The sequence below is a fragment of the Phaethon lepturus genome, unplaced genomic scaffold (genome assembly GCF_000687285.1).
Source record: "Phaethon lepturus isolate BGI_N335 unplaced genomic scaffold, ASM68728v1 scaffold54542, whole genome shotgun sequence".
NCBI lineage: Eukaryota > Metazoa > Chordata > Aves > Phaethontiformes > Phaethontidae > Phaethon > Phaethon lepturus.
Genome location: NW_010522283.1, coordinates 1 through 14,216, shown reverse-complemented (window position 1 = coordinate 14,216; position 14,216 = coordinate 1). Strand labels below are relative to the sequence as shown.

At 39.8% G+C, this 14,216-nt stretch overlaps 1 protein-coding gene across 1 annotated transcript; it reads left to right on the top strand.

Moving 5' to 3' along the window:
* The first annotated feature begins 1,313 nt into the window (after window positions 1-1,313).
* On the top strand, window positions 1,314-12,940 carry CANX (calnexin). The gene is given in 15 exon segments (XM_010281743.1): window positions 1,314-1,499; window positions 1,954-2,027; window positions 2,542-2,600; window positions 2,942-3,083; window positions 4,390-4,471; window positions 5,873-6,065; window positions 7,006-7,195; window positions 7,860-7,973; window positions 8,270-8,426; window positions 8,752-8,967; window positions 9,376-9,392; window positions 9,394-9,475; window positions 9,584-9,722; window positions 9,872-9,963; window positions 10,577-12,940. Coding segments are annotated over 15 exon segments (1,797 nt in total). The 3' UTR covers window positions 10,631-12,940.
* Window positions 12,941-14,216: the final 1,276 nt, after the last annotated feature.

The following is a 14,216-nucleotide window of genomic DNA, read 5'->3' as shown; positions in this document are numbered from 1 at the left end:
ATGCAATGTAGTTGTGGAGTATTGGATAGTACGGATAAGCCTTTAAGACTGTAGATTCTTTTAGATGCCTAAACATGCTTTGGAAAGTTGAAAGTTTATTTTCTAGCAGGATCTTACGCCCCTACAGGCACTATTAACTCTGCTTGCGTTATGTTTGTAAGTCTACAGGGCTACAGCCTGAGGCAGGAGTGTAAGAGAAGGAGGGGATGTTTGGTTTTATACTTGCTTTCAAAAAAAGTATTAGTCTCAGTTACAAATCTGGTTTTGGAAGAAAAATTTGGAATGGGATTCAAAGGAGAAAAGGTGAGCAAGGCACAAGTTTGTTTTTGTGGGGTTTTTTTGGGCAGGTAAAACTGAGCAGTGCCCTAGGAGTGCTGCCTTCTGTATCAACCTAAAGGTGCAGTGATCTTGTTTTTCTTTTACTCACAAGATCTTTTGAGCTACAGCTTGCCAAGGCCTACTGTATTTTAGGTGTGACGATGTGCTGGGTACCTTATAAATTAGTTGAAGTGTGATATTTTAATTCTGTAAAGCCTCTGTTAACAGATATTCTTTTTCTTTGGTCATCCTATTAAATTAGAGGTCAAAAGAGGGGAATAAAATCAACTGTCTGTTAAATAGTAAGAAATTTTCTCCAGGGTCTGCCTCAGTAGTCTCAACTGTTTATAGACATCTGCCAGTATCAATGACTGTTGGCAGTAATTCCAGAATAAAACCTGGGGAGGGGGACTGATGAATGACAATGCTAGTGTCCCACAGTTGAAAGGAAAAAACATGGAACAGGAGTTGGAGGATTGATTACTCTGTAGATTACTCTTTGCTTGAAAGAGCTAGGTAATTGTAATTCAGTTCCTGAGCTGAATGGAAATTTCAGTTTCTACATGATGCATTTAAAGCCCTTCATAAGCAAGAAATAGATTTGCTGCTTAGGCTTTTGCAGCTACATAGGCTGTGCTGTTGTGTATGTGTGTCTGCTGTTCTGCTCATGGACTGTGTCAGTGTAAGAACAAAATTATGATGCTTCTGCAGCATGATCTACAAAACTTGCACACATGGTCGTCCACTCAGTTAATGTCTAATTTGTATTAAATACTTTAGCTTTACATTGTATTCCTCTACAGCTTTTAGAGCTGTCTCAACCAGCCAGATGTAGTAAATAAGAGCGGAAAAAATAAGTTTGCCGTTTTCTTTCAGTGCTATGACTAGGCACTTCACCAGTTGTCTTCGATGCTTGGTTTTGTACTGAGAAGCAATGCTGTGTTCCACATGCATCACTGGCTTGACCTCTTTGCCTTGTCTTATTTATTCAGATCATGGAGCTGAAATGTCTACTGTATGTGACCCTGCTCGCTCTTGGGACTCTTGCTGTCCAGGCACATGACATGGATGATGACAATGATGGTGAGGATGTAGTTGATATTGAGGATGACTTGGATGATGGCATTGAGGAGATAGAAGAGTCAAAGCCTGAAACGAACACTCCTCCTCCAACTCCAAAGGTTTGGCATGGAACTTCTTTTAAAAATTTAATTACTACTTGTGTTGTGGTTAATGTAATCAGAGTTGTCTTTACTTTGCTAACATTTAATATGTTGTGATGTTATTTAAGATGTTATCTGGGAGCAGGGCTTGGAATTAAGCCTAGCTTCTTTGTTCCTATTCTCATGTCCCCCACATTCTTCCTGAAAACTTAGATCCACCCTTGAAATCTGTGATGTGATTATTGGGAATTAATGCTGATGTTTCCAGCTAGATACATGCTTTAGTTTTAGTCGTGGGCAAGAGCATAATGGCTTGGCACAGCAGCAATATTTATGTAACTTCTGTATTTATGTTGCAAGGGTGTTCCAGGTAAGCCGCACTTGAGTGTAGAGCGGGAATGTGGGCTGTATATGCCCGTATTTCTTTAGAGAGTGCCTTGAAAGGTCCATAAACGCCTCCCTTCTCTAATAGGTTACCTACAGGGCCCCAGTCCCAACTGGTGAGGTGTACTTTGCGGAGTCCTTTGATAAAGGAACTCTGGATGGGTGAGTATAATCTGAAGGATGATTCAGTATAGCAAATAATTAAAAATTTTGGTGAAAGGCAGTGAAACCCTCACTGGAGCCTGCGTTATTCAAAATTGAATCAAAGGTCAATGGTTGGTGAGGATTACAGCAGTGACTATATGAGGCTGGCTGTTACTGTTGAGCTCAACTACTATTTCCTTAAGTTCCAGTAAGGAGGGGGAGGTGAGCCATACCTGTGTAATGTTTTAATCCTCATCTGATTTTTCGCTTTTTTCAGGCAATGTGAGGATGGTGAGGTACTTCACTTTTTTTTTTTTACGAGAGCAAAACAGTGAGGCCATGATCCTACTTTGGGGGTGGGAAGTGGCAAATGCAGAAAACTTTCACAGGCTTCAGGATAGAATGACTCAGGGGATCAAGACACTGGGGTATAGTCAGAGGACAGCAAGGGTTATCTTATCTTAAGGGCAGGATTTTTAGTGTGTGTGGGGGGAAAGTACGGCTTTTTGACCTTTGGATGTCCGTCTTCTAGATGGATCCTTTCCAGAGCAAAAAAAGATGATGCGGATGATGAGATTTCCAAGTATGATGGTGAGTCCAACCCAGGTTTTGGATGATAGGTGTTTCTGACATCTTTTGTCATTCCTGAAGAAGTGGTGCAAGGCTTTGTTTTCTGTTTCAGAGTTGAAATTATATTCACTGAAGAAAATGGGAGGAGTGTTTATATATCTGGCTAACAATATAAGGTGTAATTCTGATTTAGACAAAATATCCACTTGGAGATTTTAAGATAATTTTTAGTGAAGATGTTATGCTAATAACTTGATAAGATACCCTGTTGGGTGTCATTTCAGAATGCTGACTATCTTGTTTGGGCTAAACAAAGGCTGTCTTGAACAAGTCTTGATAATTTTTGGTTAATTTATCTCCAGGTAAATGGGAAGTCCAAGACATGAAGGACACTAAGCTTCCAGGAGACAAAGGCCTTGTGTTGGTAACCCGAGCCAAGCATCATGCAATTTCATCCAAACTTTCAAAGCCTTTCATATTTGATACCAAGCCCCTTATTATACAGTAAGTAAAGGATAGCTTAGTGTTCTGCTATTTCATGACATGAGGAGATGATGGAAGGCTGAGGTTAATTCCATAACTAAGATTTTGTTGACTGGGGGTCTAGATGACACAAGAGACTGTAACCTACTATTATACAGTTTAAGTAAGAGTAAAATAGCAACCCATATTCACAAAGTGGGAAGTTGGGAATAGCATGGGTCCCTCTGAAGCCTGAAGAAGAAAGAAGTCTATGAAAACTGGACTTGGTAACCTGCCTTGGGACATCAGTTCACTTGATTTAAGTGTAGTAACAGGGTCAGGCAACTGACTTTTGTACTGCTAATTGTGGAAGTCCTTGTCCTTTTGGAAAAAAGCTGGTCTGTATGCACTTTCTTATGCAGTAAGCTGTCCCCTGTTTCCAAGGTGGAGTGGATAGAGTGGTAAAGATGCACTCGTTTCCTCCTTCCTTTGTCTTAGTTCATCTGTCATTCAAGATGAACAGCTTGCCTAGCTCTGGCCATGACTGATGTAGAAGAATGTACCTGTGTGTATGTTAGACTAGCAAGCTGGGGGCAGGGGGAGGGCGTGGGGAGGAGGGGTGGAAATAATTCAGTGAGGACAGTTGAATTGTGGGTTATTACCTAGTTTATCAGTTTTAAACAGAGTAAGCTAATCTGTATTTGCACAAGATAATTGGTCACTTTGCTTTGCATGACTGTTTAGTTTTGGCTCAAAATACAAGGCTAAAAATAAATCCCAGTGGTCATCCACTCCAGCTGCTAGCATTGAGAGAGGATCAAGCATAATTAGCTTATTCCCAACAGAGATGTTTTGCCTTTTCAGACTCCTTGGCATCCCTAAATATACTGTTGTATGCTTATAGCCCTAAAGGGGCTTCTCCTAGGATCCAGTTGTTGTTGCTTTGGTAGTCTTGCAAATTGAGTTGTCTATCTGCCATAGTAGTTGTGGGGAAAATAATTGGCTTGCCTTAATCTCTGTTGCAGTGTCCTACTGGAAAGCTTTTTCTTCCTTCTCTCTACTTCTAGATCATAATCTTCTAGACTAGCACTCAATTCCTTTAATCTTTTATGTCAGGTTAAGTCTTCTAAATCCTTAGTCTTTCTTGTTTCTCAGACCGTTATGAATATTTACTTAGTCCTTAGAGTGCAGTGTGTATTTTTAATATTCACTGGTCATGTGATTTAAAGCAAACAACAAAACATTCTTACTGTTAATTTGTACTTGAAAATTGTAATTGTGTATTACAGAAGTAATTTTTCTTCATGTATAACATGTTCTCCCCTTCTCTGTCCAAAACTAAAATTAGGTATGAAGTAAACTTCCAAAATGGAATAGAATGTGGCGGGGCCTATGTGAAATTGCTTTCAAAAACTCCTGAATTGAACCTGGTGAGTAATGCTGCTACTTTGAGTATTAACTGTGAAAGAAAACTTTTTTCATTTAACTTCTTCCTGAAGAAACGCCTTCAATAAAGGCAGTGGGGCATATTTAGAGCTCAAAGTACTTCGCACTCAACAATTTTTGGCCTCTTGAGTGGAAACACTGGAGTTTCCAAGCAGCTGAGCAGCTCCAGACCTTTGCTAGTCTGCTTCAGGTTTCCCTAGGCTCTAGGACCAAAGAGGGAGATATCTTATGAGAGTAGCCAGTGTATGAGGAGAAACGTTCTAAGGAAGCTGGTGCCCAGAAGGAAGATACCATGTTTCATCTTTTAAAACAGACTAATGCGAATAATTGAAAATATACCTTGCATTTATTGCCTTGTCTCTGACATAGGAACCCATTTGTGAGTTACTGGGTATATCTTAAAAAAAAAAAGTCTTGAGAGGTTGGACTGGATACAGCCTTGTATGTTCAGCTGCATGCACTAGCTATACAGAACCATTTGCGTCATAAATGACCCTTGAATGCATTGTCTTAAAAATATGTTCGATGGAAGAGACCATGCTACAACTCCTAAGGATTAAGAATAACTTTCTCTCAATGGCATACCTATCTAAAGTGATATATTCAGCCAAAGCTTAACTGATGGGTCACCTTGCATAGGCTTGTGTAGCTTATGGGTTTTATTTAGCTGTCTTCCTAGACTTTATAGGAAGTACCTTTTATGACTTGTTACCTGTCCTTCTCCTTTCCTTTTGCAGTCTCATTGGAGTTTTATTATTAATACTGATTCCAAATTAGTTTAAAAAGAAAGGACACCCAAAAGGCTATTTGACTGTCTAACCAGTTTCATATGTGCATTGAATTTTGAGATAACATTAGCAAGAACAAATAGACTTGCTTGCAGTGTTCAGAGGTGAGATTATTATATCCAGTTAGCTCTCAGATTGAGACTAGACCAGTTTATGAGTGTGTAAACTAAATACAATTTGGCCTCACTTTTAATGCTGCTTGTTGCTGTGTGAAGAACTTGCTGGACTAGCTAGTTGTTCATTATTACCAGTAACTGATACTTCTGTAGTTATAGCTTTTAAAATCCTTTATTGTAATGTAGAGCTATACTTAAACATTGTGGTTGTCACTTACACTTAACTTTTTGATAACACTTGAATAGCTGCTGTTTTCCATCTGTTAAGTAGAGACCAAATCAAAGGTGTGAAATCGAGTAGCTGGGATGATTGTGGTGTTTTTTCTAGAGGCTTGTATTCCTTGTACAAGCTGTAGTGTGGGTACTTCACTGCCTTGATATCCAAGTTGCAGAATAACTTCTAATGAATTGGGAATTCTTATCCCAGTGACTTAAGTTGTATTTCAAAATAATAGAATGACGTTTTGCATTGTTTTTAAAGGATCAGTTCCATGACAAAACTCCATATACAATCATGTTTGGCCCTGACAAATGTGGAGAGGACTATAAATTGCACTTCATCTTCCGGCACAAAAACCCGAAGACTGGCAGATATGAGGAGAAGCACGCAAAGCGTCCAGATGCAGACCTGAAGACTTACTTTACTGATAAGAAGACTCATCTTTATACTCTAGGTACGGTGACTGTTAACTATACATGTTAATAACTACTGTTATGTTTCATGAATCAAAAGCTCATAAAAGGAGCCAGATGAACAACGGAGTACTTGTGTCGACGCACTATAGAACTAAAAACCACTTGAAAGCTCTGAATGCAAAAACTGGTCTTACTGTACAAAGGCTCATTTCTTCTTTGCAAGAAGTCTTGATTCATGTAAGAAAGGTCATGAGACCTTGAACTTAGTAGTTAAAGGAGAAGTGAATTTCAGAGCAATCGTGAGTAAATTGATCTGCTAAGTTTATCCAAAATGATTATCAACACATACAGACTGCTTGAATGCTGCCTCCTAGTAATTTGGGGTATATTAGGCTTTAGATTTAGAGGGATACTCTTTTTATCTTGCTGCTTTCATAGTACCAGACAAACTCAGTGGTTCTTGAAGTACAGTGTCTGGCCTGGTATATTAGCTGTGACTAAAATATTTCAGTGAGTACTCAGGAGGGTATCTCTAGCTTTTCCTACTACAGAGGCAGCAGTGGCTAAAGGAATGAGATTAAAAGCCCATGGGTCAGTAGTAGCGAGTCTTACTGTCTTACTCTTGAGTAAGATTTGAATACCTACATTCTTACTACTAAAGCAATACTTACTATGCCAAAGTCAACTTGCTGTGGTAACTGGTAAATCACTTGACAAAGCACTTCTTTGTGCTTTTAGCGTATTTAAAGTAGTACTCCTGCAATGAGTTGTCTTTCTCACCAGGATGAGATATGGTACATCATCACTAGTTATACATTGGCATAAGGAGAAAGGTTCTTAACAATTCTTTAAAACAATGGCTGGGTAGGTGGTGGTTTGGATTGCTGAAGTTACAGTTGTACAGTGGGGATGAGTGATACTTTATGGTGCGTGCATTGTGTCATATATGTAATGGTTTTACCAACTTTTTTCCTACAGTCTTGAATCCTGATAATAGTTTTGAAATACTGGTTGACCAAACAGTTGTCAACAGTGGGAATTTGCTAAATGATATGTCTCCTCCTGTGAATCCACCCCGAGAGATTGAGGACCCGAATGACCAGAAGCCTGAGGACTGGGATGAAAGACCAAAAATCCCAGATCCAGATGCTGTTAAACCAGATGACTGGTAAGCTGTTGGAGGGGTGGAATTGATGGAGGCCTATGCCTGATAATTTGGTCCTGATCAAAAGGTCTTTCTCAGATGACTTAAAAGGTTTTGAGTCTCACCCTTGTAATCAAAACACAATCAGTTTAGGCATCTGAGCAGCAGTTTGGTAGGCAAAGGTAGACAGGATCTGTGTCCTCTGTGAATTACTGTTTAGTGCTCCTGTTGCTGTGCTGGCCACAGATTAAGCTTTTACTGAAACAGCTATGCTAGCTGATGCTTTCCTCCTTGATAAGATCAAAAGATGAGCTGCAGAAAGTATAACTGTAAGATGTTTGTAGTTGTTTATGTAAAAATGCATAGTTACAAGTGACTGAAATATCTGACATCCGAAATCAAGAACCTATGCTTCGTGAACCGTAGACTGTATTTCAAGCTCAAATGTGTGTTTGCAGCAACGACTAAGATACGGCATTTCCTGTAATACACCTTTTCTAGGTTGGTTTTGAAAAATAAGTAGTACTACCTTACAGTTGGCACCATGACTGTGCCATGCTTACCCTGTTGGAAGTGAAGCTGGCTGGTTGTCTAGATCAGTGGGCTTGTTCAGAGTCTGTAGAATCATGCCTTGGAGTTAAGAACTTTTTGTGTTGTGTGTGTTAATACATAATATTCTAATCTCAAGGGATGAAGATGCTCCTGCGAAGATTGCAGATGAAAATGCTGTGAAACCAGAGGGCTGGCTGGATGATGAGCCAGAATATGTAGCAGACCCTGATGCTGAGAAGCCTGAAGATTGGTATGTTTACTGCCTGCTGCAAATGACAGCAAATACTTCATGGCTTTGGTAGTGGCTTTTACAACGGGAGGCTGTGCTCGGGGACTGGCTTTGGTTGAACTTCTGTGCTTCCAAGCTATTTCTTGAAATCCTCATTCCCTCTGTGGTATCTTTATCTACAGACCTATGCTATACAAAGTTTCAGTATCTCCATTTTATGGTAGGAATTTTAATTTTTCCAGAAATTGGGCATTTGACTCAGTCTTATTCTGTATGAAGGCAAGGGGCGGACTTCAAAACTGAAATTCTCTTTTCAGGGATGAGGATATGGATGGTGAATGGGAGGCACCTCAAATTGCAAATCCCAAATGTGAGACAGCACCTGGCTGTGGTACCTGGCAGCGACCCATGATTGACAATCCAAACTACAAAGGCAAATGGAAGCCTCCTATGATTGATAATGTGAACTATCAGGTTGGTGTTTTCATTGCTTAATCTGATGGCCAATGCAGCATTTCTCTTACAAAAAGCAGAATGATTTAGATTCAGTAGGTGTAATTAAGAATATAAATACTGTTATGATTGTACAGTGTTTCAGGTGGACAGATTCAAAGTGCTTTCTTACTTGGCTTCACTTCTTTGTAGCACAAATAGAAATTGCTTCCCAAAATCTGACAAGTTGTACCCACAGACATCGCAATTAAGTGCAATGGATTGGTCTTTCTTTCCGTTCAAAAGCAGCTGAAAACTAAAAATTGAATCATAACAGGTGACGCTGAATGTCTTTTGTCTTTCCTAGGGTATATGGAAACCTAGGAAGATCCCAAACCCAGATTTCTTTGAAGACTTAGAACCTTTCAAGATGACTCCCTTCAGTGCTGTGGGACTTGAGTTATGGTCAATGACTTCTGACATCTTTTTTGACAACTTTATCATCTGTACTGAAAGAGGTGTGGCTGATGATTGGGCCAGTGATGGATGGGGACTGAAAAAGGCAGCTGATGGTGCTGCAGAGGTAAGAAAGGTTTAATTGTGTGCTTCTGACTGGAACAGTAGGAGCATTGCTGCTGTTCTCTCCCACAGTCTTTATCAATATATACTTACATGTACCAAGGCTAGGGGTTATGTTAAACTAGATTGGAATCTCAGTTCCTAATTATAATATGGTAATGGTTGCTATAAGTAGCAACGAGTACTCACTGCTCTTGTGAGGTTTTTGCTCTGACAGTTGGGCTGTTCATTTTAGCCTAATTCTTAATCTGTAAACTATGGAAAAAGTACTTGTGCAGGTTAGCTTTTTTTTTGAGGTATGAAATATAATATTCAAAATTACAAAGAGCCTGTTTAAAAATTCTGTAGCTTAAACTTAACTGCTACAGCTTTCTGTATGGGATGAAATTTGACCATTCTTTTTATCTTGTAGCCTGGTGTTGTGGGACTAGCGTCCCTGGCTTTGGGTAGTCTACATCCTCACTGTGGCTTTGCCAGTGTTCCTTGTTGTCCTTTTCTGCTGTTCTGGGAAGGTATGCATTTTGTCCAATAATAAGTAGTATAACATTTAAAAAGAGAATCAGCAAAATGTGCCTTAGTGTCACATATAATTGCCTGGTTTTGACAACTTACTTTTTTAGAAACAGCCAAGTGCTGCAGAATACAAAAAGACTGATGCTCCTCAGCCTGATGTGATGGATGAGGAGAAAGAAGAGGAAAAAGACAAAGGGGACAAGGAAGAGGAGGAGGAGGAAGAGGAAGCAAATGAGGAAAAGCTAGGTAGGTAAACTAGATAATCTCAAAACAGTTTGAGTTTTCTCTCTGATAGGATAAAACAGCAGGATTGGCAAGCATGGAGTAAAGCCAGTGGTGAACTGAAGATAAGTCAGAAACAAGAATGAGAATATTTTTTTTTTTATTTCCCTTAGAAGAGAAGCAGAAAAGTGATGCTGATATAGGAAGTGCTAGTCAAGAGGAGGAGGAAGAGGAGGAGGAAGAGGAGAGGAAACCTGCATCAGAGGTAAGAGTGCTTAATCTTTAAGGGAAGTCCTGCACATTTGTTTCCTGTCATGTGGAACAAGCCTTACTAAAGTGTTAACAGTTAACCTGGCTCACGTGATACTCCCTGCCAGTGTCAGAACTTTGGAAAACTTAATCACTCTGTAGAATAGGAATTGCTGTGACGAGCCTTAGCAGAGCTGGGCACCTTGCTAAAGGCACTGCTGTAGACCCTGCATTGTGAGAGGAGTGGGATTGTGTGGAATGCATCTTCTTGAGGCAAAATGCTTATTCAGCTTTGTGTGCAGTCAGGATGTGACCTCTTAAGTGCTCCACACTAACATAATGGCTGACTTAAAAATGGGGGGAGTGTTGCTTGAAGTTAAAGGGATTCTTGCAGCAGCAGCTGTTGAGTATTCTCAGCAAATAGTATGCATCCATTGTGAAAACAAGAGGATTTGTGTGTTTGCCATGTACAGGCAGGAAGGGTAGTAACAGAAGTAGGTCCTTTCAAAAATTAAATCCTAACATAGAACTGAAAGCAAATTATTCTTGGTAGGTTTTTTCAAAATGTTTTTTTAAGGGTATTCTTTGATGTTATTTCCTTGATGTTTACACAAATTACTTTCTTGCAGGAGGAGGAAACTGTGAATAGATCACCCAGAAACAGAAAGCCAAGGAAAGATTGAAAAAAGTCATAAGAACTTGATCTGTGATTTTATTTTTTTTTTTCCAAACATGGTTCTGGAAGAGGACCTTGGACACCTTACATTGAAACTTGGACAAACCTCAAGATTTCATCATCCACAGGTTCCAGTTACACTATCCAATGTAATGGAGTGTCTAGCAGTAAAATATTTGCAATCATCTGTTCTAAAGAACATCATTCCTGTAGAAAGAATGCGTTTAATATAACGGGCTGTGGATTTTGGAATGTAACATAACTAACCTTTTCATTTTTTTGGTTTTAAATATTCTTTTCTGTTTTTAAGTAGATTGGTAGAACTTTTCTGGTCTCAAACCTTAGCTTAATTTAATGTATTAATTAGTGAAAAATAACAATGACTCTTGAAAGTGCTAGGTTATAAAAATGCAGTTTTATAACTAGTTTTTTTTACAAATATGTAAATTCCTCAATGCGCCAATGTCTTTATAGCCCTTAAAATTTGATAATTGTTTAAAGAAAAGTTGTCAATGTATTTGACAACCCTTCTGCCGTCAAAAGAAAAGAAAACTGGGGGGATGTATGGGGAAACCAGTATCGAAACTCTCTAATCAGCTTCATTCTTCTGGGGGGAGGGGAAAGAGGAAGAAGGGGTGGAAGGAAGGGGTTATTCTGTCTATAGAATATGCATACTGTGCATGGCTAAAGCCCTGTTAAGTGTTGACAAATGATCTAGGATTTGGAGTGGGTCATCTTAATGTGTCATTTAATCCTGTGGGCCGTGCAGATAATGGGTTTTGTTAGTTCTTGAACTCTTTTTGTAAAGCAAATGGGTTGTTGGGGGTGTGTGTTAGACTACTTCCCCCTTTCTCCTCTGTTCAGCCACTGATGCTTTCCTTTTGCTGTGACTATACAGCTTTTTCTGAGTGCAGCTTTGCCTCAGCTGCTGAAGTGCTTCATGTTCAGCTCATTGTCAAACTCTGTTTTTACAGCTAGGCCTACTCCTTTCCAGGGTCCAAACACTGGACAGGACAGTGTCCCATATCCTCTCACTGTTATCACTGTATGTCTGCTCCTGTAGAAATGGGGGAGGTAGTCGGGTAGACAAGTTGAACTGAGTATTTGTTAAGAAAAAAAAAATCCAACTAACCAAGCTTGTCAGTATTGTAGGTGGGGAAGGAGCATGTGGAGTATCTTAACTGGTATGTGAAACTGTTTAAGTCTTTTATCTGCTCTTCATGTAACAAATGCATCCTAAATTATATTGTGAATGTTAGGGCGTTCCAATTCCAGCTGAATAAATTTTTTTAAAGCATTGAGTCTACCATATTATACTGTTTCAAACACTTTTTTGTGGAATGCAGGTGATCACAACAAGAGCATACCTCTGAGGGTGAAATCTATGTAATTTCATTACACTGTACCAAATATGTTGGCGTTTGGATGTCTATATAGATAAACTTTTGCCTTTGTTCAGAGTGAAATTAAATGTCCTGAAATTATTCTTCTTGCACTGAATTTAACACTCCAGTGTTGTTTGGTCATAACATAGGTATACTGGGGGGGAGTGATTCCCAGGGGTTAGGGAGGGATGAGTGTTCCAATTCCGTTGCAAATGATCTAACCAATTACTAGAAGACTCTTCTTTTTGGGATTTTTTTTGTAAAACACCTTTTGCTGCCTGTCCTTACATTGTATCCCTTGGCTGTTGTGTTTGAAATGTTAGTGATCACAAAAGCATAGCAGGATTTCTTGATCTTTCTGCAGTGTGCAAATAAACTATTGTAAGCAAGATACTGGAAGTAATTTCAGACTTCTGTTGGGAGCTATTGCATGTTTAGAATGCCTTTGCCTGTTGAACACCTGGTAAATACTGCTCCTTATTGCAAAAATAGCTTATACTCTGACATGGAAGATGTCATAGCTTAAGCATTGCTACTAGCTTGTTCTCAGGACTGTATTTTTATCAAGGAGCAGCTGCTATTTATGACTCTCAGTCCTTTGAGATGAAGTATATGTAAATGGTTTCAATTCAGCTAACGTTTTGAGCACAACATAAAAATCTATTAATCCAATGTTTTTTATCTTAATGTGCAAATTGCCTTAAATCCCTGAACAATTCATGTGCATACATATTCTTTCAAAGCATCAAAAATGAACTGAAGATCTGCATCAGCTTTTAAATAGTATTATATTAAAGCTAATTGTAAATCTACATTTGCCTCTGCTCAATCTCCTGAAAAGGTCTCCTGTCTGCATGTTATGGCTTTTTCTGATACCATAGTGTATGCTTCTTAAATAATCGCAACAATAAATGAAGACTTTCCAAAATGGATAGACAACTCCTAAATTACTTTTTATCCTACTTTCCAACTTGGGTGGCTCAGTTTAACCTCAGTATCACTCTTGGCTATTTTTTTCCAAGCCTTTTAAAAGAAAAAAAAAAATCTGCTTATCCTGAGTGCTTTTAAAACATAGCTGTGTTTTTGAAGTACTGAAGCTCTGCTTGGTTGTAACCTGTGAACTCAGTTTGAAACTGTTACAAATACTTGAAGGTGTATTTGGGTCTTTTGTGTCTGTATGCACCTGAGAGTGGCAGCTTCTGAAAAGGATGCTGTGCCTCACTGAACCTGCTTTGTGTGAAAATGGGGGGTGGGGGGGCGTCGACTGAGATGGTAAATCAAAACAAAATCATAGGGGAGCTGAAACACAAGGCAGTAGAAATGATGAAAATTGTTCGGTTTTTTTCTCCTCCTGGAGTGCTTAGTGAAGGGAATTTAGATAAAGATGCAGCTAACCAACTAACCTGTTCCAGAAGTGTCACTGGCTGTGATCTGGCCTCTCTGGGTCTGGCTCTACAGAATTATCACAGCTTTGGGCTGTGACCTGTAAAATGCATTTCAAATGGCTGTTTTAAGATTGACTCCTGGGCCACTCTTGCAAGTGCTAATTGCTAGTACGTCTCTGTAGTTGGCTCTTGCTTTCCTTACTCCTTCCTCAAACGTGGTGCTCGGCTTTGGCTGTCGTTATGTCTGTGGGGCTTGTGACCACTCTCCATCCCTAACTGTTCCCCAGTTAATATCACTGTTGCTGCCTGATTTCAAAAAGGCCTGGGGTTTTTCAGTGTTGCTGAAGAACGATGGTGATGTCATTTGCAGAAAAGACCTGTCCATTTCAAAACGATTCAACTGAAAAAAAGTAAAAGCTAATCAATAAAGAAACTTAAATCTGTTTGGCTTTCTTTGTCTAATTAGCAGAACAAATATTCATCACTTGTGGTTCACTCAAAGCGAAGGGAGCAGATCTGGACTAGGAACCAGAAGACCAGGGACGAAGAGGTGACGCTGATTGTTGGAGAACCCTGCCCTATGAGGGGATAAGTAATTCTCTTTGCTACAGGCCTATTTTTCTCCCACTGCTCCGCAGCCCCGTGCCAGGTAAGCTCATGCTTTAACCCTCGCAAGAAGAGATTCTGTAGTGCAGAGCCCTGCTGCTCGCCGAGGCTGGCTCTGCCCCGATGCCCTGGGGCGAGCCCAGGGTGAACCGGCAGGTGAGCCCTGCGCCTCGGGGCGGGCTCTGCTCCAGCGCCCCGGCTGCTGCGGGCGGGCAGG